The sequence below is a fragment of the Ochotona curzoniae genome, unplaced genomic scaffold (genome assembly GCF_017591425.1).
Source record: "Ochotona curzoniae isolate NIBS_2020 unplaced genomic scaffold, NIBS_Ocur_1.0 contig_832, whole genome shotgun sequence".
Taxonomy (NCBI): Eukaryota; Metazoa; Chordata; class Mammalia; order Lagomorpha; family Ochotonidae; genus Ochotona; species Ochotona curzoniae.
In genome coordinates this window covers 190,400-215,316 of record NW_024466580.1, presented here as the reverse complement: position 1 = coordinate 215,316, position 24,917 = coordinate 190,400, and the positions used below count along the sequence as shown (strand labels likewise).

The 24,917-nt window shown below is 46.4% G+C and overlaps 2 protein-coding genes across 3 annotated transcripts; one reads left to right on the top strand and one right to left on the bottom strand.

The window, feature by feature from the left end:
• Positions 1 to 109: 109 nt before the first annotated feature.
• THYN1 (thymocyte nuclear protein 1) lies at positions 110 to 4,700 on the bottom strand. The gene is made up of 7 exons (XM_040992649.1): positions 4,423 to 4,700; positions 2,937 to 3,106; positions 2,046 to 2,114; positions 1,639 to 1,731; positions 957 to 1,052; positions 586 to 736; positions 110 to 297 (listed from the first exon to the last, which is right to left on the bottom strand). Exons 1-7 carry the CDS (start codon positions 4,460 to 4,462, stop codon positions 251 to 253), a joined length of 666 nt encoding a protein of 221 aa, XP_040848583.1. The 5' UTR covers positions 4,463 to 4,700; the 3' UTR covers positions 110 to 250.
• A 114-nt stretch (positions 4,701 to 4,814) lies between these two features.
• ACAD8 (acyl-CoA dehydrogenase family member 8) lies at positions 4,815 to 20,855 on the top strand. Of its 2 annotated transcripts, none has more exons than XM_040992646.1 (11): positions 4,815 to 4,994; positions 8,995 to 9,095; positions 9,535 to 9,704; positions 10,235 to 10,344; positions 10,663 to 10,739; positions 11,475 to 11,612; positions 16,079 to 16,214; positions 16,310 to 16,407; positions 16,700 to 16,852; positions 17,952 to 18,054; positions 19,921 to 20,855. In XM_040992646.1, the coding sequence occupies exons 1-11, from the start codon at positions 4,895 to 4,897 to the stop codon at positions 19,971 to 19,973; spliced, it is 1,239 nt and encodes a 412-aa protein (XP_040848580.1). In that variant the 5' UTR covers positions 4,815 to 4,894; the 3' UTR covers positions 19,974 to 20,855. The 2 variants fall into 2 exon arrangements, with proteins under 2 accessions (XP_040848580.1, XP_040848581.1); XM_040992647.1 differs by having other exon boundaries at positions 10,235 to 10,348; positions 10,667 to 10,739.
• The last annotated feature ends 4,062 nt before the right edge of the window (positions 20,856 to 24,917 follow it).

Below are 24,917 nucleotides of genomic sequence, written 5' to 3'. Positions count from 1 at the left end.
CCTGCGATTTGCTGCGTCACCACTGATAATAGTGAAGGAAGATGGCAGAGGTAGTCTTGGCATCTTGTGGGGCAAAAGAAGCCAGCCCAGACTATTTTAGAAGATCAGCTTTCCAATTTGAGTGTTTTATTGAAAACAAGTCACCAAACCCACATAGGTACACAGCAGCCCACAGGGGAATTTATGCAACAGTCTCACATCTTCTACCTGACTTCTCTGGAGTCTTGCCTGTGCCCGCAACGTGTCTTAGTTAACTTGGTTCCTTCTCCTCCAGGCTCAAAATAAAATTAAACTCTTCTACCAGAAAGAGAAGAAAGGAGGGGAAGAATTAGGGCTTATGTTACCGGACACCAGTAGGTGTTTTATCCATGAGACAGAAGCAATGCTGCTGTTCTTTCAGAAACCACCAAGTTACCAAGTGCCAAACACTGCTGGGTACTGCATGTACAGCTACAGGTAACTTGGATATACTCTCTCCCTGTGGCTTTACAGGTGACGACCCGCGGAGGTTAACACCCTGCCCAAGTAAGGATTCCCAGGGTCATTGCGGTGGTAGGAGCATAAAGCCCAGGCCCTGGCTGTTACCTTGAGTCAGGGGCTGAACTGACAGTCTCTGGCGAGTGAAGAGAGCCATGTTTTTTAAGGGGCCACCAGTGACCTTGTGAGCTTGGTGATAGGTTTTGAGCTCTGCCAGGGGGATGAAACGCTTCATCATCCGAACAAACTGTACATCCACCTACGTGACAGAAGCATACAGAACAAAGACTCATCCAGCTGTTTGTACTTGTCCTGCTTACAGAAAACAACTAAGGTCAGGGTTGTACCCAAAGTTAGAAAAACCTTTAAAGGGCAACAAATGCACTGTGTTCCTTGACATGACAACACCTGGCCCTCTCCCTCCCTGCTTTGTCCAGTCTTCCCTTCACATGAAATAAATAGGAACAGTCAGTCTTTACCATGGACCATTTGGGGTTGTCCTCTTTGCTGGATGGGTCATAATGGGGACTGCTTTTCTCAAACTGTGTGTGGTCTGGGTAAGCCTCCTTCACAATCTGAAACCAAACCAAAGGGTCCAGTCATTTATCTGTACAACCCGTTGCATGGCCAACTTGAATCCACATCTACCCTTCACTTACCACCCTGCACATGGCTATTGAGCCCATGGCTGCTGAGATGACTGAATATAATACATAGTTTAAGGCAAGTAAAGTTCCAAAATCAACCTTGGTTTTATAAAAGTATAGAAGTATATCCTAAAACCAAATGGTATATGTCCAGTATTGGAACCACTGGTTTTTCCCATCTATGGATTTTAACAATTTTATGCAGATACCTTTTAGCTTGGAGGAACTATCCCATCGAGCCTATTTTTAAAATGAGAGACCAAAGCTTAGACCTGCAGAGAAATCTTGTGTTAATGGGGTCTGAAAGGAAGGATGGTCTTTTCCAATCCCTGTCCTCTAGGAAGGGGCCATAGTTTTCCTCTGTGCCACATGTCAGTTTTTCCCCATGATTTGCTGTGAAAGGATATAAAAAGGAGGGTACATATTTTTCTGTTAACTAATTTAAGCCTCTTAAGTACTATACATATATATCTTCCTGGAGGGAGAGAGACTGAGAGCAGAACCATCAACTAACCTTCATAAGTCCTGCGATGCCCGGTTGTTTGCAGTTGCTGTGATAGAAGAAGGCTTCTTGTTCCAGTTTCATGGCTCTAAGGAAGTTCCGAGCCTGTCCCAGGGCAAGATAAATAAGAATTCTCTTTCCCTGCTAAGTTTTAGCAAAAACAAAGTCTGCTTTTTAATAGTTGGCTTTTTCTGTTTTGCAGCCTGCCTCCAATTCATAATAAAGATGCTTCTGCTCTGCCAGTTCCATACAGGCAATGTCACTAAAGTATTTATGAATTCTTTCTTATTATTAGGTTTGGATTCTGAGAAAAACCAAACGGTGCAAAAGGTTTCATTGTGGAGTAAGTCGTGACAGGGCAGGCATCAGTCCTGTCATGGGGTTCTAGGTCTTGGGCGCCCTGTCTCTTACCCTCTTACCTGGTAGTTGCGAACACCATCCCAGCATGCTGTCTGCTTGGGTTGTGCTTTGAGATCCTCAATACCAAACTAGGCAAAAAGAAATAAAGTCCTTCGTCAAGCAGTGCTGGGCCATCTGTAAGCACAGAGCTCTGGCCTCTACGTTGAGAGGTACTGACCATAATACAGGGTCATTTAGTGCAATGCAGGTCCACAGACTCCCTGATGCCGGGTGGACAGAAATAAGCTGTGCTATGTTGTCATCCTTGGCAATTAAGAGAATCAGTTGAATGGATAAGCCACATATCCTACTCGTTATATGCATTTCACTTATTAAAGTACTATCCATCTCTTCTGGAATTTTTCTACTTTTATTTTTTCCCAAGGCTATTATTAAAATAAGTGTATATATATTTCCCACATGTAAAGTGGTATGCGTGGATTCTGTGTGGGCAGGGACACACCTGGGAGCAAGACAAGTTGTAAGGGAACAGCTATACCAACTTTGAGGTTAGAAGGTTGTAGCTTTCCGGTCAAATTAGCTCCTGCTGGACTCTGTAAATAAAGTTTTACCTGAACACAACCACAACTGTTTGCTTATGTTCCCTCTTAAATCTACTTTTTGCTACAAGGGCAGACTTTCAGCAAAGACTCTTAAGACCCAAAGCCTGGCCTTTTGCACAAAACTTCTGCCTCCCTCTGCCTGGACATGAAACAAACTCCCCAAAGGCTTTGAACACCAACAAAAGCAGAGAAGTCAAGTCTGAAACACTTCCAACCCCATGCACTTCAGATGAGAATCAGTTGATAATAATCCTGATTTCTTTTTTTCACTTTAGTCCTTCAGACCTCAGCAGCTGGTGGCAGAACCCTGCAGTGCTCCCATCTTAAGGGACCGTAGTACAGTCTCACCTTCACGTCCACACCTTTCTCCAGCCGGCTCTCTGGCTCTGATTTCATGAGCCAATGGCTGCTTGGAGCCTTCTCACGGTTTGTAGAGGCTTTCTCGGGGCTTGTGCTGTCCACCTGATCTGAGGCCTCACCTGAGTTCTCAGTTCTGGAACGTTTCTCAGATCGCTTCTCTGCAATGGGAGAAGGGAAAAAATATCCATCATGCTTGCTGACAAGTGTTACACATGGACAAAAGCTTAGGTTCTGCATCAAGCTTGAATTCAGATCCTGGTTCCACCAATTACTATCGCTACCACCGCAACCTTACAGATAATCCGATTTAAAAAAAAAAACTAGCAAGAATATGCACTCTACAGAATACCTTCTAGATTACCTTTTCACTAACATTTTACAAGGCTGTTTAGGTTCTTCCTGGCAGCAGTTGATAAATGGTTTTCTTCGCTCTCTCCATTGACTGAGGAAACTCAGAGGCTTGGAGTTTTAAAAATGCAATAGGATAACACATTTATGCAGTGACTAGCGCTGTAATTTCCAATGTTAACCACTACTACCATCTCATACTTGTTTCCTTGCACACCATGCTTCTTGGCCTTTCTGCTCCTTAAAGGTACAGAGAAGCTGGGAAAATTCAGGACCTTGTAGACATGGTTAACACTTTCATTCTGAGAGAATTAGGGGACAAGTACTTAGACCCAACAACTAATACTTGTTAAGTTTTTGCTGTACGATGGGCCCCAAGCTCTCAGCTACCCTAACCCTGGTCTGACTAATCTGCATAACCTATGAGATGTTCTGTTCTCCACCTGGAAAGCACTGCTGCTCCATCACACCTCCAAAATCAAGAGCCCGTTCCTCCTGTCTGGCTGGCTCCACTGACTGCCATGTCCTAATTTACAGTTTCTACAAGTCATTAAACATCTATGGATGTCTAGTGCTGTGAACTCGCAGCATGCCTCCCTAACCTGAACAGGTAACAAGTGCGTTGCCAACACCACGTGTTATTCAACAGACAGTTGGGCTTCAGCCAGTCTGAGGCCACGGCCCTGCCCTAGGGAGCCGCTGCTTTGTACCTTCTCTGTGTATGATACCCATCCTTCTGAGGATAAAAATGGCCTTTTCGCATTTCCTTCAAGGCTGGATTCAAATTCTCCTCCCTCTTAAAATAGCTGTAGGAAGTCAGCCTCTTGGACTCTGACTTGATTGCACCACATACACACACCGCCCCAAGGTACAAACTGCAGATTTACTTAAGTGTGTGCCACCCTGTACTGCCAGTGCACGTCAAGAAAGCAGCTGTTGAATGAAGAGTAGGGGGTACTGAGTAGCAAACTTGGCGGTAAGGATAAGCAAGGAGAGGGGTGATGGACTCAAAGATAAACCACGCAGGAGTCTGTCCACAAGCACGGAGCAGAGGTGAACACATCACAACAGGCCTTGGAAAGACTTTTCTACAGGGATGTTTTCTCGCAGCCCTGGTGCAGCTCACCTGGGCCTCCTCCAGCCAGCCTCTTCCGGGGTGTTGGCATGGTCTCCCAGCAGCGCGCTCCAGTGCAAAGGAGCTAGAAGAAGCAACTCTACTGCCCCCCAAAGCCCAGGATGAGCAAGATGGAGGCAAGGGTAGAACGCCCAAAGGGCCTCGCACTTGGGTGAAAACGCAGGCACCCGTGCTTCAGCCGTCCGGGACTCCTCAGTGCCCTCCGATCTTTCTTTCACCCCCCAGCGCGCGGGACGCCTGCGGAGCTGCGCGCCAACTGCACCGGCTGGGCTACAGGGAAGCCGAAGCGGCCGCCTGACGTCCCGCGGGTCTCTGGGAGTTGTAGTCCTCGCCCCCTCTTGGCAGTCTGGGGACTACAAGTCCCAGGATGCAATGGGCGAAAGGGTCGCTACCTCAAGTCCTGGCCAGCGCGGAGCAGCTCACTCGCGGGCTGGGCAGCTCTCGCTGAGGAGAAGCTGGAGCGATGCTGGGCGGCTGTCGACGGATCAGGGCGTTCCTGGGAAGCCTGCGTGGCGGTCTCCGGGCCCCCACCAGCCGCCGGAGCTTGATTTCTTGCATCGACCGTAAGGCTCGCCCTGGGCTGGGGAGGGACAGATGTCCGGGAGCCGGGCAGGCGTTGGCGAAGGGCCTCTGTCTCCTTAGGATGGTCATCTGGCCGAGAGCTCCCCTAAAATTCGCAGCCGCTCCCCACTCCGCTCGGTCCTGTCCTGTCACCCCTGGGCCAGCTGTGCCCGGTCACCTCCGAGCGGTCACTCCTGCGTCAGCTGCTACCGGGGCCGGACCCTGTGTCCCTGTCCCCTCTCCCTCCGTGGCCACCAGAGCCCCATCCGCAGCAGCCTTTGATGTAAATGTTATCAGGCGCCGGTATTTCTCTCTTGCAGTTCTTGGTGAAGATTAATTCCTTCGGTTAAGAGAGTGACCTACCTACCTAGTAGCTGGCTTCTTCGTGTGAGCCTATATTCTGAGAGCTTCTGCAAGAACTCAACAGGCAGAACTTGGAATGAACTAATGCCAGCGTCCTCGGGTTACACTGGAGATGTAAAGTTTCTCAGGAATTTCAAGCCCCTGTCGCAGAAACTATTACTCAGTGTACCTTAGACCCAGATTGGAGCTCACGTCTGCCATTCTAAGGGAAACAGCCCCTCTGACGGTCCAGTCTGTGCACACTGTCCGATCTGTGTACACGATCAGCCCGTGCCTGAGCTGATCACACACTGCTCATCCCTAACTGTGAACTAGAAGATTCGCTGCCTCTACTCCCCCCGGGGAGCATGGGAACGAAGCCCTGGCCACCTGGCTGCTTGCTCTGCACATTGCAATGAATTTCAGCTTTTCCCCACCAGCCTGTTGATGCGGCTTCCTGTGCTTTGGGGGCTCTGTAACAACTCTTCCAGCCAGATTTGGGGGCTGTTCTATAGCATTCCGTTCTATGCTCCTGGGCCAATTCCTCTGTCTCCTGTCTTCTGTCTACTGACCGACTCCCCAAGGGGCTGCAACCGGCTGGAGCTGAGCTGATCCCAACCCAGGAGCCAGGAGCTTCTTCTGGGTCTCCCATGCTGGTGCAGGGTCCCAAGGCTTTGGGCTGTCCTCCACTGCTTTCCCAGGCCACAAGCAGGGAGCTGGATGGGAAGTGGAGCAGCTGGGACATGAATGAGCAATGTGGTCAAGGCTGCCCTGCCATGCCCTGTTTTGCTTTTTAAAATAATCACATTAGGTCATTAAGATGACTTCAAATGATGGGTGCTGGTTGAGATAGATAAATAGAAGTTGCAGATGGGGTTGACGTGGCCTGCATTGCTGCGGGCACTGGCTGGAGTCCTGGTTGTTTCATTTTCAAGTCCAGCTCCCTGTTAATGGACCTGGGAGAGCAGTGGAAGCTGGCTCCAGTTCTTAGGTCCCTGCACCCACCACGTGGAAGACCCTGGTGACAGTCCAGGCTCCTGGTGGGCTTGAAAGAACAGTGGAAGATGGTTCAAGTAAGTACTTACATCCGTGTACCCACATGGAAGACCCTGGTGACAACCCGTGCTCCTGGTGGGCCTGGCTCAGCCCACGTGTCTCAGTCATTTGGGGAGTGAACCAGTAGATAGAAGATCTGTCTCTTTACTTCTCTCTCTGTAACTGTGGCTTTCAATTAAATCATTAAAAAGTCTTTAAGAAAAAAAGTTCAGATAGCTGAAGATTTGCTGATATACATAGATTTATAACTTAATGCCTGTAGTTATAACACACTTTTATTGTTGAAACTCCCATAGGAAAAATAACTATTATTGCAATTGGAAAACTGCCAGGGATCATAAAACTGAATGTCTTTAGGCAGTAGGCAAATACACCATTGTAAATGGCTGGAAGTGCCAGGGCCCTAGGACACTCAAGGAGTGCCAGTTTATGACTTTCCTGTCAATCACCTCAGCACTGTTTTTCTTCTGGAATTTTAAAAACTTATTTTAAATAAATGATGCATTGCTTTATGGCAGAATGAGTTCCTTAGGATGACACCAAATCTGTTAAATGAACTAAAGTATAGAGTAAAATTCCTTCCCAAAGTAGTACCCAGCCCTATTACATCTATTAAGGTTTGGTTAACAAAGTCACCTTGACTGATACCACAACAGAATTCAGCAATAACATGTTCGTGTTCTTAGCGTGTAGGTCATCCTTCTGCGAATGAAACTGCATCTCTGCTACCCTGACACTGCTGTGTGGCATATGCTCAAGGAATGTTTACACCAGCATTTTGACAAAAATAAACAAATAATGACCTGACCCCAAGCCAAGGAACAGTGGGTTGTTTATCCCTACCCATATTCCTGACTGAAATGATCTGGGCTGCTCAAGGTGGCCTCATTTGCAGTCCCTTCTCTTTATGTCTTGGTTTCATGTCTTGAGGAGAAGACAGAGGTGTTTTCTCCTGGCTCACACAACCAGCCTTTCAGGATACCCAGGTTTGCCTCCAAGCAGCGCACTCTGCCACCCGCACTGGGTTCTCCGGTCGGAAGATTTGAGCGTGGTCTGTAGGTACTGTCCAGTGCAGCCCCAGAACTTTCTTTGTCAGCAGCGCAGAGCCTCCACGCCTCCTCTTCCCGACTTGGGTTCTCAGTCTTCACTGCACCACAGCGCTTCACTTTGCCTCCCAGTACAGGCATGCGCTTCTTTCCAAGCAGCAGTGCCGAGACTCAACCAAAGAGACCTCAGTGCAGACGCTGTAGAGCTCTCTGCTGTGGACAGATGTGGACCTGGGCCGTGCTGGCCCTCAGAATGGCCTGTTGGCCTTTCTAGATGCTCATTGTGAGTCCCAAAGGGTGTCTGTTTCACAGGTGTTTTACTGAGATTCTTTATGGTAGCCTGCCACTGGGAAGGCTGCATCGCCTTATGCAGGAAAAAAATATTACAGGTCTTACATAGCTAGCTATTTGTAGGTAGCTTTCTCATTCACTCCTATCTTGTTGTGTATAGTCTTTGAAAAAGTGTGTAGAAAGCAAATTATTTGTCCGTGCCCTCAGATTATTCAGCTGATGGTATTGTGCATTGATAATAGACATAATTATCTTTTTCCCATTATGTCTTTGATTGAGTCTTATAAGTTTAAAGTTCCAGAAAAATTTGCCCAGTGTAGCTACACTACCTGCCTATCAGTATCATATCAGCCTGTCAGTTTCACTCTCCTCAGCTTTTGGATGTCTAGTTCTAGAAATTAATCAAAAAGCCTAAAGCACAACATTAATAATTAAAATAGAAACCCTTTTTTAAGATTTCTGATTTTACTGGGTGAGAACTTAACACTGAACAAGCATTTATTCATGTTTCACTTGTATAAGATTTTTTCATCATCAGTCTAAGTTAGCAAATATCTAAAGCTTACCAAATACAGTCTTTTTTTTACATGCTCTTTTCCTTAATTGTAAGCCAAAGTATACATATTATGATTGCCCTGTTGATCTTTTAAAATGGAGACATTGATGCAAAATCAGATGGGAGCCAGGTTTGCACAGATGGAGTAAGAACTTTTCAAGATATCAATACAGAAAGCCTAAGACTTTCCAAAGTGGGGAATGGTTACCATAACTTGAGAATCAGCATGTGTTTTTATACTTTAAAATGGATTATTAGAAATAGAGGATGTGAAAAAAAATGAGTAGATAAATGTCTTCAACCAGCCCAGTTGAGAGTAAAGGAGGAAGGAGCAAGTTGGTGGTGTTCGATCTCTCCCAGTTGGTCTGCATACTCTGTGGTCCTGTCTGTATCCCAGCTCTGCCTGCTTTCTTCCACTGTGACCTCCACCTGATTAGGACTCATTTTTTAGTAAATAGGTTAAAAAAAAAAGCCGGAAAAGTCACCAGATAACTACCATGAGTTGAGCTGGGTGTATGTGAGGACTTTCTCTTCTTCACAGGGGAAACTCACTAGTAACAGCTGGTGCCATCGTCTTGCGGTGGAAGGGCACTCCGTGTGTGAGGGGTGCTCCGGCTGGCCCACTGTCTCCACTCGATTGTGTGCTTCTTGCTGGCAGTACTCTTCTCTGATGTCAGTCCTAAAACTGAGTATGTGTACCTCTGCCCGTAGCTTCTGTGGGGCTAAATGAAGAACAGAAAGAATTTCAGAAAGTGGCCTTTGAGTTTGCTGCCCGGGAAATGGCTCCAAACATGGCAGAGTGGGACCAGAAGGTAGGCATTTTTTTGGGGGTGGCTAGATATCCTAACAAATGTTGCCTGTGGGGACCCTCAACTTGATTTCCTTATGGTGAGTGTCCATTCTCTACTCACCTACTTTTACTGCAAGCGAAAGGAGTGGGTGTTGGCAATTCCTTTTGTAGAAAGGAGCATTTTATAGATACCTGAGCATTTTATAGATACCTTGTTGTATAAATTGAACAGGATTTGTACTTACTTAGAAAAAAAAAAGCTATAGAACTTGTCCAGTATCAGAACAACAGTTCTCAGGAAATACGTGTTAGTTCATGCCACTGTAAGATGACGGAGAGGCATATTAAATAGAAAATCTACACGCCGTCCAAATGCAAGTCTCCCAGTCCTCATTGTCTTTTCTGAAGGAAAATCAATCCCTCCCTGACTTAGTCATTTAAAATCTTCCCCCTGTGTGTAGGAGTTGTTTCCAGTGGATATGATGCGGAAGGCAGCACAGCTGGGCTTTGGGGGAGTCTATGTGCGGACAAATGTTGGGGGATCTGGTCTGTCACGGCTTGATGCCTCTGTCATCTTCGAAGCCTTGGCAACAGGATGCACCAGCACCACGGCCTATATCAGCATCCACAAGTGAGTGTGCGGACTCGGAAGGCATCCCTGTGGGTCGAGTGGGGAAAGTCAGGCCCTTGGGAAAAGATTGCCCCTGAGGAGCTAGGACTGTCAAAAATGCACTCCGGGTCGGTCGCTGCCTGTCGGACTTGCTTCTGTTGTCTTGTTCTTTGCTGAGAGGATCTGATCGGCCTGCAGGCTTTCTCAGGCGCAGGCTGAGCAGGAACCAGCAAACTGCTCCTGTGTTGTGGTAAGGGTCCCATTATGAAACCTGCAGTAACCAGAAAGTAAGAAAAAAATGTGTGGAACTGTGCTTAGTAGGAGTTGCTTTGACCTGGTTGGAGGCAGAGCATCTGGTCTCCAAGCACTACCTGTTCTACACGTGTATTTGAATCCCGTCCTTCGGTTCCAGTTGAAGCTTCTCGGGACTTTTCCTTACTTTCTCTCCCTGATGCCCTTTGCTCTCTTCCCCCACCCCGATTTCCATTTTTCCTCATGACTTGTCTTCTTGACTTCTGTCAATTGTCTTTTCTCCTTTGCATACCCATCAGCATGTGTGTCTGGATGATTGATAGCTTTGGAAATGAGGAACAGAGGCACAGATTTTGTCCACCGCTCTGTACCATGGACAAGTTCGCTTCCTACTGCCTCACTGAGCCAGGTGGGTTTGCTACACTGTGGGGACCCCAGGCAGAGAAAGAGAGAGCTGGGAAAGTCGCCAGGTGTTCTTTCTCCCCTGCTGACTCACACAAGCACTGTTCACCAGCGTCACAGAGTAACACAGCCCCACGACCTGATGCCACAGGACTGGGAAGCCTCTGGTTACAGAACAGAGACTGAAAGCAGGCTGCTGGGAGATGGGACAGTGGTCGGAGCAGAAAGCCCTCTGGCCAGGCCCACTCTCAGCTGTTTCCCCGGGGGTGGTCTCCTGTGGAGTGGTGCCTTGACTCTGATAACCTTCTCATTCCCTCTGCTTCAGAAAGTGGGAGTGATGCTGCATCCCTTTTGACGTCGGCTAAACGACAAGGAGATCATTACATCCTCAATGGCTCCAAGGTACCAGCCAACTGCCCTCCCACATCAACTGGGCGATTGTCCCCATCTTCCTCCTGACATCTCCTGCTTCATAATTCCCATCAGATGTTTAAGTGTTACATTTCCCTTAATTCACACTCAACTCACTATTTCTCTTTTCTTAAAAAGATGTATTTCATTTTTTACTGGAAAGTCAGGTATAGAAAGAGGAAGAGAGACAAAGAGGAAGATCTTCCATCCGATGATTCACTACCCAAGCGGCCACTATGGCAGAGCTGCACCAATCCAAAGACAGGAGCCTGGATCCTCTTCCATGTCTGGGTCTCCCACATGGGTGCAGGGTCCCAATTCTTTGGGCTGTTCTTGGCTGCTTTCCTAGGCCACAAGCAGGGAACTGGATGGGAAGTGGGGCCACCAGGAATAGAACCAGCACCCATATGGGATCCTGGTGCATGCAAGACAAGGACTTTAGCTGCTAGGCTACCGTGCCAGGCACACACTCACTATTTCTTTCTCTTCTGATCTGATTCCTGATTCTTTCTTTCTGTTTTCTCTTTTTTTTTTTTTTTAAATCTCTCCTGATACTCTAATCAACTAAGTCCCCAGTTCCTGAATGACCACAGCTGTCTTTTACCCCTCTTTAGGCCCTTTGAGCAAATGTACCTTTGAGTGTCCTGTTGCTGAGAGGACCTCAGTGGTTTTCCCAGACATTGACTATTCCCCGATCGCTTTGCACCCCCATCTTCGACCCTGCAGGCATTCATCAGTGGTGCTGGTGAATCAGATATCTACGTGGTCATGTGTCGAACAGGAGGACCAGGCCCCAAGGGCATCTCCTGCGTAGTCGTTGAGAAGGGGACCCCTGGCCTGAGCTTTGGCAAGAAGGAGAAAAAGGTGAGTGATGACTAGACAAGAAGGAATTCAAATTATGAGACTGCCACCTGCTGAGACGACTGTATTTGTTTTTCTAATCTTTCTGTATTTGAAATTTCAGGAAATGGTTCACATTGGACTTACTAACTTGCCTTTGAGGCGGTTGCTTTTCTTGGGCTTTTCAATAGAGGCATATAAAAATAGAATGGGGCATTCTTAAAAAATATTGAGGACCTTTTGGGAAAGGCACAAAGTTAACTTGTAAATTCCATGAACCACCATTTAGTCACCTCTCTTACCCCCGATTCTGTCCTCTCTAACCTTGTATTACTCTGTGTGTGCGCGCATGCGTGTATGCCTGCACGCGTGCACCCCTTTTATCCCAGTAAAGATCCAAATAAGAAGCACATGAGTCACATTTCTTGTTTCAGTAAAAAAAAATCAAGTAGACTCATTGGAGGTGGCTGTGGATATTTCAGTTATATAAGAAAGACGATGTTTCTGAAGGTACTTAAAGTCAGGGATGCTTGAAGATGAGCTAGCGCCATAGCCGGACTGTGAACAGCAGGTCTGCCGTGGCACAGCCACAGTTGGGAATCAGAAGGCACCAGTGCCCACTGTGTAACTTGATTAGAGCTGTCGTACAGTTTGTGTTGTTGATTGTTAGGACTTTTGGGCAATAAAATGATTCCTAAATAAGCTTCTCCATCACAACTCTTATCTCCCCGTTTAGCAACGAGGGCCTGTTTTGTAGAATAGCAGGCATTTATTAGATACTTTCTGTGTGCAGAGCCTCCTGTATTTGTATTCCTGGGGAAACAAAGTTTTGAAAAAGTTACTGTTAGCATTGTTTCTTGGTCTTGTACCCAATGCCCAATGGGCCTTCAAACCCTCACACCCTCACACTTGCTTTTTCTGACACCTCACTAAGATCTCCGTCCTCAGTTTCCATCCAAGTCTACCCTGAGTAAGGCCACCGGAGGCCTCCCTGATCTTGCCATGTCTTACACTCCAGTAGCCTCTACCACAGTTTGAAAGCTGCCAACCCTCACCTGTGTGGTGCTTATCTGCGTTCTTCTATCTCCCTGGCTGGAATTTAAATACCTAAAGCCAAGGGTGCATCACAATAACCAAATATATAAAGCAGGGAAGATTGCAAAACATGTTTTTTCATCTACATAAGCACTCTCTAATTTTTAAAAGATTTATTTATTTATTTGAGAAACAGAGCAACTGAGCTTTTTGCCTGTTGATTGATTGCCTAAATGTCTGCATTAGTCAGGGCTGGCTTAGGCTGGACCAGCAGCCTGGAACTACTACTGCTTCTCCTAAGTAGGTTATGGGCTCAAGCATCGGACTGTCATCTGTTGCTCTCTCAGGCATGTTAGCAAGGAATTGGATTGGAACAGCTGGCACTTAATCCAGTGTTCCAATGAGATGTCAACATAGCGAGTGGTGGCTTAGCCAACCTTACCACAAATCCAGCTGTCTCTATTTCCAGAGCAGTAGGCATACATATATATATATATAATAGAAAATATAATATATAATATATAGAATAGACAATTAAAGGATTTCTTCATCCTAGGAGTATCTGTGTGGGATTGTAAGGTACATACTGATTTGCATTACCTGGCATAATTTTCCAGGAGCAAGTTGAACTGGTTCAGGTGTTTGTGTTTATTAAAGATACCGACAAATCTACTGCAAAACACCTCCTCTCTAAGAGTGCTCCTTTCATCTAACTATATATGTCCTTTCATTTTGGTTATTGTATTCTTTTAAATTATTAGCTCTGTTTGATATATTGTTGACTGTATGGAAAATGGTGAAGGACATCTCTCCATTTGTTAGACAACCAGCAAGTGCCCCCTGTGTGCCAAGCACCCCTCGAAGTTGTAGGAGTTAAGCAGTGAAACAAGACAGACATACTGTACACTAAGTGCACTAAGTGTAGATTGTACACCTTTAGTAAGCAGCATACGGAGAAGGTGGCTTCCTTTTGGTACTAAGCGTTGGGATGATGGGATTCTGATTGAGCAGGAGCTTACTTAGATAATAATGTTCTCTCTGAGGCCGTGACTTTTTTTTTCAAGATTTATTTATTTTTATTGGAAAAGCAGGTCTGTATAGAGGGAGACAAACAGAAAGATCTTCTATCTACTGGTCCACTGCCCAAATGGCCACAATGGCCAGAGCTGAACTGATCTAAAAGCCAAAATCCAAGAGCCTCTTCTGGATCTCCCACATGGGTGCAGGGTTCCAAGGATTCGGGGCCTCTTCTACTGCTTTCGTATGCCACAAGCAGGGGAGCTGAATGGGAAGTGGAACAGCTGGGACACAAACCAGTACCCATATGGGATCTTGGCACTTGAAGGGCAGGGATTAGCCAATGAGAGGCCATGAGATTTGAACTGAAGTCCAAGGTGACAGAAGAAGGGAAACAAGGAGTAGGGGTGGGAATAAGTTTAGCATGTAGAAAAAAGCAAAACAGGTCAGTATGCCTGGAGTGTAGGAGGTAGTGAGCGAGGCAGGGAATGGTGTGGGATGGTACTGGACAACATAAGTCTCGCATTGTCAGAGGGAAGGAGGCATTAATTTCCTCTTGGTTGATGTGACTGTCCTAGCAGCCTAAGCAGCTGGACTTTGTCCCACTCTCTGCTCCTGTCAGCCTTACCCCAAACACGTGCTTTGACATGGCATATGAAACACAGTACGTTGCTGAGAGCATTAACCCTTCAGTTTTATACTGTCTTTATGGCAAAATAACGAGGATTTGCTTTAACTTGTGTTTAATTATTTTATATCGAAGTGAGTTTTATCATGGAAGTGAAGAGGGCACACTGATCATTCATAGAACAGGGGACAAGACTGGCAGTGGGAAAGGGCCTGAGCAGTAGTGGTTCAGGTGTGCAGGTCTTCTGCTAGGTGGGGAAGGCCCTCTGCCCATCCGGGCTGCTGCTCTCTGGGGCTCTGACTGCATCAGGGAGTAATCCTGTCTGGTGGCAGGGAGAAGTAGATGATTTCACAACACGGGGTCAAAGAGCAGATGCACTCTTGCCTTTAGGTATTTAAATTCCAGCCAGGGAGATAGAAGAACACAGATAAGTACCACATAGGTGAGGGTTGGCAGCTTTCAAACTGTGGTAGAGGCTACTGGAGTGTAAGACATGGCAAGATCAGGGAGGCCTCCGGTGGCCTTACTCAGGGTAGATTTGGATGGAAACTGAGGACGGAGATCTTAGGTGTCAGAAAAAGCAAGTGTGAGGGTGTGAGGGTCTGAAGACCTATTGTGCACAGACCAGCTATTGTAGTTGATAACACACACAGGATGATGAATGCAAGGCCGGGCCTACATGCTGAGAGACCTGAAGTACAAGGTTTAGGAATGGATTTTATTCTGTCCAGGACAGAGAGCTGTTACATGTCGTAAGGAAATGAGGTGAAAGCAGAGGTGCCAGAGCTGGAAGGAAGCAGGAAGATGGTTTTATAGTTTGTGGTTTTCACACTTGCCTCATTGATCCCGAAAGTTCCATGAAGGCCAAGGGTGCCTGGAGGAAGAGCTGACGAGGATCAGGAAGTGAGAACCTTCACGTGCTTATATAGCAAAGAAGCGAACACACCTGTTGGAAGAGGCAGGCTTTGCTGGCTTTCTTGCCCAACACCCTGAAAGGAACTTGACCGCAAAGTCAGGTGATTTGCCCCAAACTACAGATAGATAGTTGTGTGCCTCAGGTAGGGGGAGTCAACTTTTCTTTGAGCCTGTGACTGGCACTTCAGGGATGTCCTGGTAAACCAGCTTGCTGGAAAAAGAAATCAATAAATATAGAATTAAAAATATATAAATAACTAAGTCAATCATGCATTCATCATTTGCCAGTTTCTGTGGCGTAAATAGTCTCCCCGTGGCTGACTGCAGGCAGCCGTTGTGATGTGACAGAATGCAGAACTAGGAAGAGAGGTGTATCAACAACTTTGAGCTGCCACCAGCACAGCTGTGATGTCCAGTGTCTCCAGCGCATTCGCCTCAGCTGGGATCAGCACAGACCTTTAGAAACCTGCGGCTTCCAGAAAGGCAAGCGTAGCTGTTGTGAAGGGTGCGGAGGCCTGTTAAAGTAAATTAAGTTCTTCTAAATCATCCTCATATTGTCTTTGTCCTTAGAAAAAGTTACGCTCACAGACTGCCCCAAACCCACAGGCAATCTGGAGAAATATTTGTGGCTACAGTTAGTCTGGTAGGCCAGACCTTAGAAAATTGGTCCTATTCATGTAGCAAAATATACTGAGCTGAGACAGTCACATCTTTGTGAGCACTGACAGGTCTTTAAATCTGAAGTTTTCCTTTCCTCCCATCACCCCCCATTTTAAGTTCTTGCGGGTCCAAGTGTCAGGATACTGGGTCCAGTGCTTCACAGGCTTGTCACTGGGGAAGGCCACCCCTCCCAGAGGATTCGTTGGGCAGCCACCCAGTCCCTGATTTTTGCCAGGTGGGGTGGAACTCCCAGCCAACCCGAGCTGTGATCTTCGAAGACTGTGCTGTCCCCGTGGCCAATAGAATTGGGAGCGAGGGGCAGGGCTTCCTCATTGCCATGAAAGGACTGAATGGAGGGAGGATCAACGTTGGTGAGGATGTGCATGGGTGTGGCGGGAGGTGGAGGGCTGGGTCAGCCAGCACTGGCAGGCTGGCTCAGATGGAATGTTGTCCTCTCCCCCTTCAGCTTCCTGCTCCCTGGGAGCAGCGCATGCTTCGGTTGTGCTTGCCCGAGACCATCTCAATGTCCGGAAACAGTTTGGAACCTTTCTGGCTAATAACCAGGTAATGTGCCAGCTGTCGGCCTTTGCTTCCCACTTGTTAGAGCTGCTCCCTTTTATAAAATCTGCCACTGTCTTCCCTATAATTTGTGTTGTATTTCCATCCGTGATCTTTGTCAGGAGGAAATAATATGAAAGTGCAGGACAAGGGAAGCGGACTTGGAACGTAGGAGGCAGGCAGTGTTACTGGTAGAGGAGTCAGAGCCTTGGGCCTCTCAGAAAAGCTGCCTCATTAGATCAAGTGCTGGGCCTAAGCCCCTCTGTTGTGTCTGGTTTTGTACTTCCCTCTGCTGCAGTACTTACAGTTCCAGCTGGCTGACATGGCGACGAGGCTGGTGGCCTCGCGGCTGATGATTCGCAACGCGGCAGTGGCTCTGCAGGAGGAGCGGGAAGATGCTGTGGCCCTGTGCTCCATGGCCAAGCTCTTTGCTACAGATGAGTGCTTTGCAGTAAGTGAAAAGGCCTTTTTTTAAATTTTTTTAAAGATTTATTTTTATTATTTTTTGATTGGAAAGGCGGATATACAGAGAGGAGAGACAGAGAGGAAGATCTTCCATCTGATGATTCACTCCCCAAGTGAGCACGACGGCCAATGCTATGCCGATCCAAAGCCAGGAGACTCTTCCGGGTCTCCCACACGGGTGCAGGGTCCCAAAGCCTTGGGCCGTCCTCGACTGCTTTCCCGGGCCACAGGCAGGGAGCTGGAAGGGAAGTGGGGCTGCCGGGATTAGAACCGGCGCCCATATGGGATCCCAGGTGTGCTAGGTGAGGACCTTAACCACTTGTGCCACCGGGCCTTTCCCTCTACTTGGAAGGCCAGGGAGCAGCTAGGGGACCTAAGAAGGTCAAAGGGTACAAGCCTACTTTGGACCCCAGCCCTCCCAGTATGCTGCAGGGAACATCACCGGAGAGCTTAAAATCTGCTGGCTCCCATCATCCTAGTTATAGGACATCCATAGACTTGCATAGAGCAATGTATTTATCGCTTTCAGTTTACTGAAATAAATGTCATTGAAACATTTGTGGAATTGAAAACCTTGGCCTTAATGGCCCAAGTATGTGACTTCGGCCTTGGCTAGCTGGTTATTTAGCCTGATCTGGGCCATTTCACAACTTCCTAATGTCAATCACTTGTTGTGTTTCTGGAAGGCTCAGAGCAGTCCAGTGCCTCTTGCCCACGCTCAGCATGGTCCAAGGTTGTCAGGGGCAAAGCCTCCTGCACAGTGAAGCTGCATGACCACCAGGTGGCACCTAGGCATCCTGTAGTCGCAGTGGGTAGTGTGGGCTCTGCCTCCCCAGCAGGTGGTAGGAAAGGTAGCGATCTGAACCACCTGTCTGGAGGGAATGGACTAATTTGGCGGGTGACTAACCCCTGCTGTCCCTGTCATGAGGAGTGTGCAGAGCTGGTCTTTAGGCTTGGCTGATTGTTGGCTGTACTTACTCATCAGATTACACTGGACACCAGACTGGGGACTCCGGGAGGGAGTGAAGCCTCTTGTTCCATGTCCTACCCAGAATCAAAGACACTTATTCCTTGCTGCCCTGCAGATCTGCAACCGGGCCTTACAGATGCACGGAGGCTACGGCTACCTGAAGGATTATGCCGTCCAGCAGTATGTACGAGACTCCAGGGTCCACCAAATTCTAGAAGGTGAAGGGGGTTGAGGATTCTTCTCTTCCCTTCAGAATGGTGTCAGGATCAGTGTGCTTGCCCCAGCATGTCTGTCCTCGGAGTCCCATCAGGTCCTCCCTCCTTTCCCTTCTCCCACCCTGTACTGGAATGACCTGGGGCTGCACTGGCAAGAACACTGGCCTGAAAGACGGATTGCTGTGCAGTATCACCTGGGTAAGGCATTGACTCGCACTCTGCAAGTCTGAGAGAAGGCTCCAGGGAGGTTGAAACCTGCAGCAATTGTTGTCGCTTACTGTGAAATGTCTGATTGGTCCTCAGGGATCCCAGAATGTCTGTGACTAATATCAGGCTGCAGGGTCACCAGCAGGCAGCCACAAAGTGATTGTCAGCCAGATGGTCTGAAAGATAAACATGTCAGTGTTGCTACTGGAGTCATCCTATGTGGGTAGCTTCTTGGTAGTACAGATATTCTGCCTGGGACATATCAGCCATTGGAATCAGGCTCAGTCAGAGTGTGATCTACCCCACTGCCTACAACGTGAACTTACTAAGCACGCAGAAAGAACTTGTACACCCACGGCGGGAGGTAGCAGGAACTGTTCCACTACGGGAAAAGCAGCTGGGTGAAGGCTTCTACAGTTGACTGAAGTGATGCAGGGCTGCTTTCACAGGGGTGGGAGGGGAGCCTTTTGCAAAGCCTCAAGCATGACTTGGTTTTGTTCTCAAACCTGACCTTGTTTTGTGAAGGTGTCTGTAGGACAGTTCCTGGCCCCCCTGCCTGGGGTCTGGCTGGGGCTCAGTAATGGGACTCACTAGCAGGTTTTCCAGCAAGGCTGTGCGCTTGCATGGGCAGCGCACCCAGAGAGCCACCTCTCTGGTGTGAAGTCTGAATCCTAGACTTCAGAGCCGCTGCCATATGCCACAAACCTCCCTGTGCTTGGGAGTTCGACCACTATTGCTCGGACTCGTTGCTGCTAATGCTCCTGCAGTTATTCTGTCAGCTTTCTTGAGTTTGAGGAATTGCACCTTCATTCTAACTCTTTTGATCCTGCTGTCCTCAGTGGGAAAATTTATTTCAGGTCATGCTCTCATCCACTTGTAGAAAAATGTGGGAACAGGTCACTTTGTCACTTCATTGTGCCATGGGCTTAACTGTTGGATAAGTCCGATATTTTAAGTTTGGCTTATTTGAGATTGTATGATTATTCATTTTTAGTAAAAGGGCATTGTTAAACATGAAGCAAACAATTGATGCCCTCCTTTAAGGGAAAATGTTTTATTCTTTAAATCACCCAATAACTGAATTCCTTGTTAACAAATCATATAAAAAGTCAAGGAAAATAAATTAGTCATATTTCTACATGCAGAATTAATATTTCATTATATTCCCCTTTGAATTTTTTCTACGCCTTTGTAGGCGCATTTTACAAAATTATAGTTCTTTTATAGCCTACCTTTTAATATAAGCATTTTACCATCAGTAGAGCTTGTCTTTTTAAGTAAATATTGTTCCTCATTTCCATTAAGCTTCTAAAAAATTAAAAGACAGTCAGTATTCAAAATTCCAAATAATCTTAGCCCTTGGTACTGTTGTGCAGAGATGTTCTGTAAACCACGAATTTGGAGTAGTCTCCTGGTTGCTTCTTCTGCCATGTTTTGCACCTGATTTGGAAGCCTCTTTGCCTAGTATTTCCCTTGAGGCAATTTCTCGTTTTTGTTTTATGTTCTTTAGAGGAAAATCTATGATAGTCCCGTTCCTCCCAAGGATAAAAGCAATAGCTGTGGTTTAAATCCACAGCCAGTCTGAGTGAGATAGGCGTAGCGCAGCCAGGTCAGAGCTTGAGGGAGCTCTCAGACCAATCTTTCCTTCTTCTCCCCCTGCAGGCAGCAACGAAGTGATGAGGATCCTGATCTCCCGCAGCCTGCTGCAGGAGTAGCACTCCGTGCGGGACAGTGAGCATGTGCTTTTCTGGGCAGCTGCAGTCAGCACTGAACAGTACCTGCTGGGCTCCATGCTGCTCCCTGCTGGGCAGATCGTGGGCTGGACGGAAGGAATGAGCTCTTCCAAAGGGAATCTGCACTGCCTACTCAGACCAGTGTTGACTCGGACAACAGCAGAGTCCTCAGTGGCAATGGAAAGATGACCCGGATGAAAAAAGGCACTTACTTTGATGCCCTCGTGCTGGAAAGGCAGCCAGCGAAGTTTCCTTGTCCAACCAGAATCCTTTCTTGGATCTCCATTGTCTTGCTTCGTCTGCATCCTGCTGGTTCTTTTCGTGTTTGTAGAGCCAAACATATGGGAGGGGAAATGGAGAGAAAATGCCTGTGTTGCTTTTTTGCTTCTTGTAGCACAGCTACAGAGACGGAAGGCTTCTGCGGCTCGCTCCTCTGCATACAGGTCATGATGTGAACGGCTGGGAGACTGCTCCAAGCCTGGCATGTACAGTGAGTCTCCACTTTGACCTAATATCAAGGGCTGAGATTCTTGGGAATTTTGAATACTTTTTGCACTTTGAGAAGCCTGTGGTCTAGGAGTGGAATTCCATAACTCTTTCTCCTAAAAGGAGTATCTTCTGAGCTTTGGAGTTGCTCTTTATTAATGTTTTTAATCACCATCTTGTTATAAAATCTCCCCCTTTCTAAACTATGTCTCTGGTCTTATGAAAGTTTGTTTTTCTCTATGCTTCTGCTTAGGCATTTATAATTTGACTATTAAGCATATAACTAGATTTTGGAGTCATCAGAAATCTTCCCTTGACCAATCACATCCCTTATATTATGAGTGGATTTGGAAATAAAACATTATGATGCATGAAAAAATAGATTTAAGGCAGTATTCGAAGATGGAAAATTTCTGGGAAACCTGGTTGTAAATGATTATGACATTTCTCTGTTCACTCATCTCTAGGAAAAAATATGTAGCCATATTAATATTTCCTTCTACATAAAGAACTGGATTGGGGGCTTCTAGGAGAGCAGTGTGTGTGTTCCAAAAGTTGAAGGTGTGCCACCCAGGGCCTTATTTAACGGAGGAACTAAACAGGAGATAAGAATTCAGATGAAGCTTTATGAAAATGTGCACTTTTTAAAAAGATCTATTTTTATTGGAAAGTCAGATATATAGAGATAAGGACAGAGAGAGAGAGAGAAATAGCTTTCGTCCATTGATTCACTCCCCAAGCAGCCACACTGGCCAGAGCTGAGCCAATCAGAAACCAGGAACCAGCAGCCCCTTCCAGGTCTCCCACGTGGGTGCAGGGTCCCAAGGTTTGGGTCATCCTCGACTGTTTTCCCAGGCCTCAGGCAGGAAGCTGGATGGGAAGTGGAGCTGCTGGGATTAGAACCGGCGCCTGTATGGGATCCTGGCACATTCTAGTCTAGGACTTTAGCTGCTAGGCTCCCACACCAGATCCAATGTATACATTATTACTGAGGATCCAGAGTCCGTTTCAGACAGCAGAGAATCAGGAACAGGAAAAGGTGAGGATCTGTGTGGGAGCTGTGTATTATTCTTTCGGGGTGGCCTGCAACAACAAGAAAATACAAGTTAACTCTCAATGGAGAGTTATGAAAGCCAAGGGCAGAGTTTTATTTGCTAAGCAGTAGATAGTTATGGAAGGTTTTTAGTGAAGAAGCTATGAAGAGATTAGTCTGTTTTCAAGAACGTTCTGGAAAGTATATGTGGGATGAATATAGCTGGGTAAAAGGTAGAAGGATGTTGTTGAAATAGTCAAGGGGGTTGGTGCTGTGATGTAAAAAGCATCACCTGTTACATTGGCATCCCATCTGTGCATTGGTTCCTGTCCAGCCCAGAAGTGCCTCCCTTCAGCCTGACCCACCTCTGGCTGCTGTGGCCAACTGGGGAGGAACCAGTGGGTGAAAGCCCTCTTTCTTCCTCTCCCTTTAGTCTGCTTTCCACTGTAGTGTAACTCTGACTTTCAAATAAATGAATGTGTGTGTGTGTGTGTGTGTGTGTGTGTGTGTGTGTGTGTATTTTTAAAGGAGGTAGTCAAGTTAGGAAGGTGAAAGAACAGAGACAAGGAAACACAAACTGTGCTTCAGAGGACCTGGTGTGGAACTTGCAGTCTTCCTTCTCACCTGGTCCTCAGGGTGCAGAGTCTCCTGCTCAGACTCCAGCACAGCTTTATCGGCATCGCTAATGATCCCCCTGGCGGCATCAGGCGACCCGATCCCTGTTCAGCATCCATTTCTCACCATCACTGGCACTCATTATTTAATGTTCTTAGTTTCCCAACAGCCTAGCAAGAACATTTTGAGATAGCTGTTTACAGCCTGTGTCTATGCTCTTTGGAAAGTTGGTTTTCTTCTTCTTCCTGTTTATTGCGTTCTTCACCTAATGGAAAATGAAGCCTAGGATTGGGAAATGAACTGAAAGCATGTCATTGTAACAAAATTTAAAAAAATAATAAAGAAGTGTGAGGGTGGCTGAGGAACATGGCCAGGAGGGTAAGCAGGGTGAGAGGTAGCACTGTTGCTCCTAAATATATATTGTGAAATCTGTTCACCTTATATAAATAAAAGAATTTTAAAATATGTAGAAGTAATTTGATACCTGTAGCAAGTAAACATATACTTTTTAGTTACTTTCACTATCATTTGTTTGGCTATTTCCTGAAGCAGAACAACAAATACATCTCAAAGTTTCCCATTAGTTTCTTCTTTATCGTGTATCGATTTGATGAACTAGGTATGTACTATTCATTTTAGTGCTAACCTGACTATACTTTTATATTAAAACTCTGGCTCCAAAGCCCTTTCCTGTGAGTTATTTCGTAGTTCCCCGATTTTCACACAGATGGATACTTCAATAGATAGTCAACAGATCACTCAATAGATCCCTGAGTTAAATTGATTTGAACCTGTACATCAACCCTGCCAATAGCAGCTGCCAAGCCTCCTGGTAGGTTTCGAGACTGGATTGCTGATTCAAGCTCCTGTATTTCAGTTTGAATGCTAGCTCCTCCAGCAACCATGGCAAAAGTAACTAACTCATTAGCTTGTTTCCTCCTACATAAACTGAAAACAATAAGCACTTCCCATAATATAATTGGGGATTCAAGTGGAAGAATCTGTACTTATGGCTCATGTGAGAGTCTGTTACGCAAAGCACTCTCAATGAGTATTGATCTACATTATTAACCTGGTTTATAGGTGAACACAGTGAACCATAAAGTGTCATGCCAGTTCTTAATGGAAGGCTAAGTTTGAAATTGAAATACAGCTCTGCCCAGAACCTTTAGAGGAGCATTCAGGTCAGCGACAGAATTCTATACCTTTCCTCCAGCACATGAATACCAGATGAGCTTTGTCCTGGAGTCCTAGAAAGGGTCCATTTTCATTCACTTTCCAGTCAGTTTGCCACTGTCTGCCCTCTTGGCTTTATTTAAGTGTTTTCATATAAATTCTCACCTAATTTTTTTTTCCTCTGGCATTTAGAAAGGTGTTCTGTTTCCTGAGTGTAAGCATCAGCAGAACACCATGGAAATAGGTTCTTCCCGCATCAAGCTGGGCAGGTGTTTGGCCCAGTGGCTGATAACAAGACCAGATCATGCATTACTCACTTCTACAAGGTCAGGTTAGCAACACCACTGGTGGGAAGACAAGAAGGACCTCAAGAAGTTGGAGGGCAGAATGGGGAACCCCATGGACCAGTCTTTCTGACTGAAGATCAAATCTCAGGTGTTTGGTGAACTGTAACAGAGAGTAGGTGAGAAGGGGAAAATGAGACAGGATGGACAAAATGCTCCTCTACTGCTTAGAATGGAGGGAAAAAAATCACTTTGACCTACTCAGAGTGAAAAGATAGGGCCTCAACAGTTACCTGAGGCTGGATCACATTTCTTTCTTTTCCCTCCCCAGCTCACACATACAGGTGTAGAATGGTATGTATTGGGCCTGGCGTGATGGCTCACTGTCTACATCCTTGCCTTGTGTGTATTGGGAATCCATATGGGTTCATGTCCCAGCTGCTCCACTTCCCATCTAGCTAGCTGCCTGTGGCCTGGGAAAGCAGTAGAGGAAAGCCCAAACTCTTGGGACCCTGCATCTGGAAGAGGCTTGGGGTTCCTGCTTTTGGATCCCCTCAGCTCCAGCGATTGCGGCCACTTGGGGAGTGAACCAGTAGATGGATGATCTTTCTCTGTCTCTTCTTCTCTCTGTATATCTGCCTTTTTAATAGAAATAATTTTTAAAGGACTGTATGTGTCCCAGTTCCTTTGCCCTTTCTCTCCTGGTTGCTTGTTCCTTTTCACCCCGTCTCTGGATTGATAGCACCAGTCTCTAGGTCTGGGAAGTTGGCTAAGATACTCACCTCTTAGCAACACAGCAGAAAACAGACTGGGCTCTACCTCTGCTCAGGCATTATAAACACTCACAGGATAGAGAGAGTGATGACTCATTCACTTCACCCCTATGGGACCCCAGGAGCAGGGCATCTCAAGCTTGAAGGGGCCAGCACTGCTTTGGAGAAGGGTCTTGGAATCTATTTCCTGTGCTGGTTCATGTTAACCCTCCCCAGCATTAATGCACACGTTATACCTCTGTCCAGTACCTTTCCTAAGCCTCACCTGGATGAAGGTCCTGAAATTCTTAACACAGAACTCTTCCTCTGGAACTATTAGTGTTTTAATTGTGTGTGTAAAGCAGTGCATAGCATAAAATTTTTTAAAATTTTGTATTTTAAAAATAAAATGGAGATGAAGAACACTGAGAGTAAGCTTTTAAAAATGTATTTTAAAGATGAATGGGACATGGAGAGTAATCTCCCATTGCCTATTTTGCTACCAGATGATCATGACAGCAAGGGATGGGTCAGGCTGAAGCAGGGGCTTGGAGCTCTGTCAAATCTCACATGTATTGCA

Excerpts from the sequence above, each read along its gene's own strand:
- THYN1 (XM_040992649.1), bottom strand. The coding sequence starts at position 4,462 with ATGCCAACACCCCGGAAGAGGCTGGCTGGAGGAGGCCCAG. Across the intron at positions 3,107-4,422 it reads GCTGGCTGGAGGAGGCCCAG|AGAAGCGATCTGAGAAACGT; the intron begins GTGAGCTGCACC and ends CTCCCATTGCAG. Across the intron at positions 1,053-1,638 it reads GCATCGCAGGACTTATGAAG|ATTGTGAAGGAGGCTTACCC; the intron begins GTTAGTTGATGG and ends GTTTGGTTTCAG.
- ACAD8 (XM_040992646.1), top strand. The coding sequence starts at position 4,895 with ATGCTGGGCGGCTGTCGACGGATCAGGGCGTTCCTGGGAAGCCTGCGT. Across the intron at positions 11,613-16,078 it reads TTGGCAAGAAGGAGAAAAAG|GTGGGGTGGAACTCCCAGCC; the intron begins GTGAGTGATGAC and ends GATTTTTGCCAG. Across the intron at positions 16,215-16,309 it reads TGGAGGGAGGATCAACGTTG|CTTCCTGCTCCCTGGGAGCA; the intron begins GTGAGGATGTGC and ends CTCCCCCTTCAG.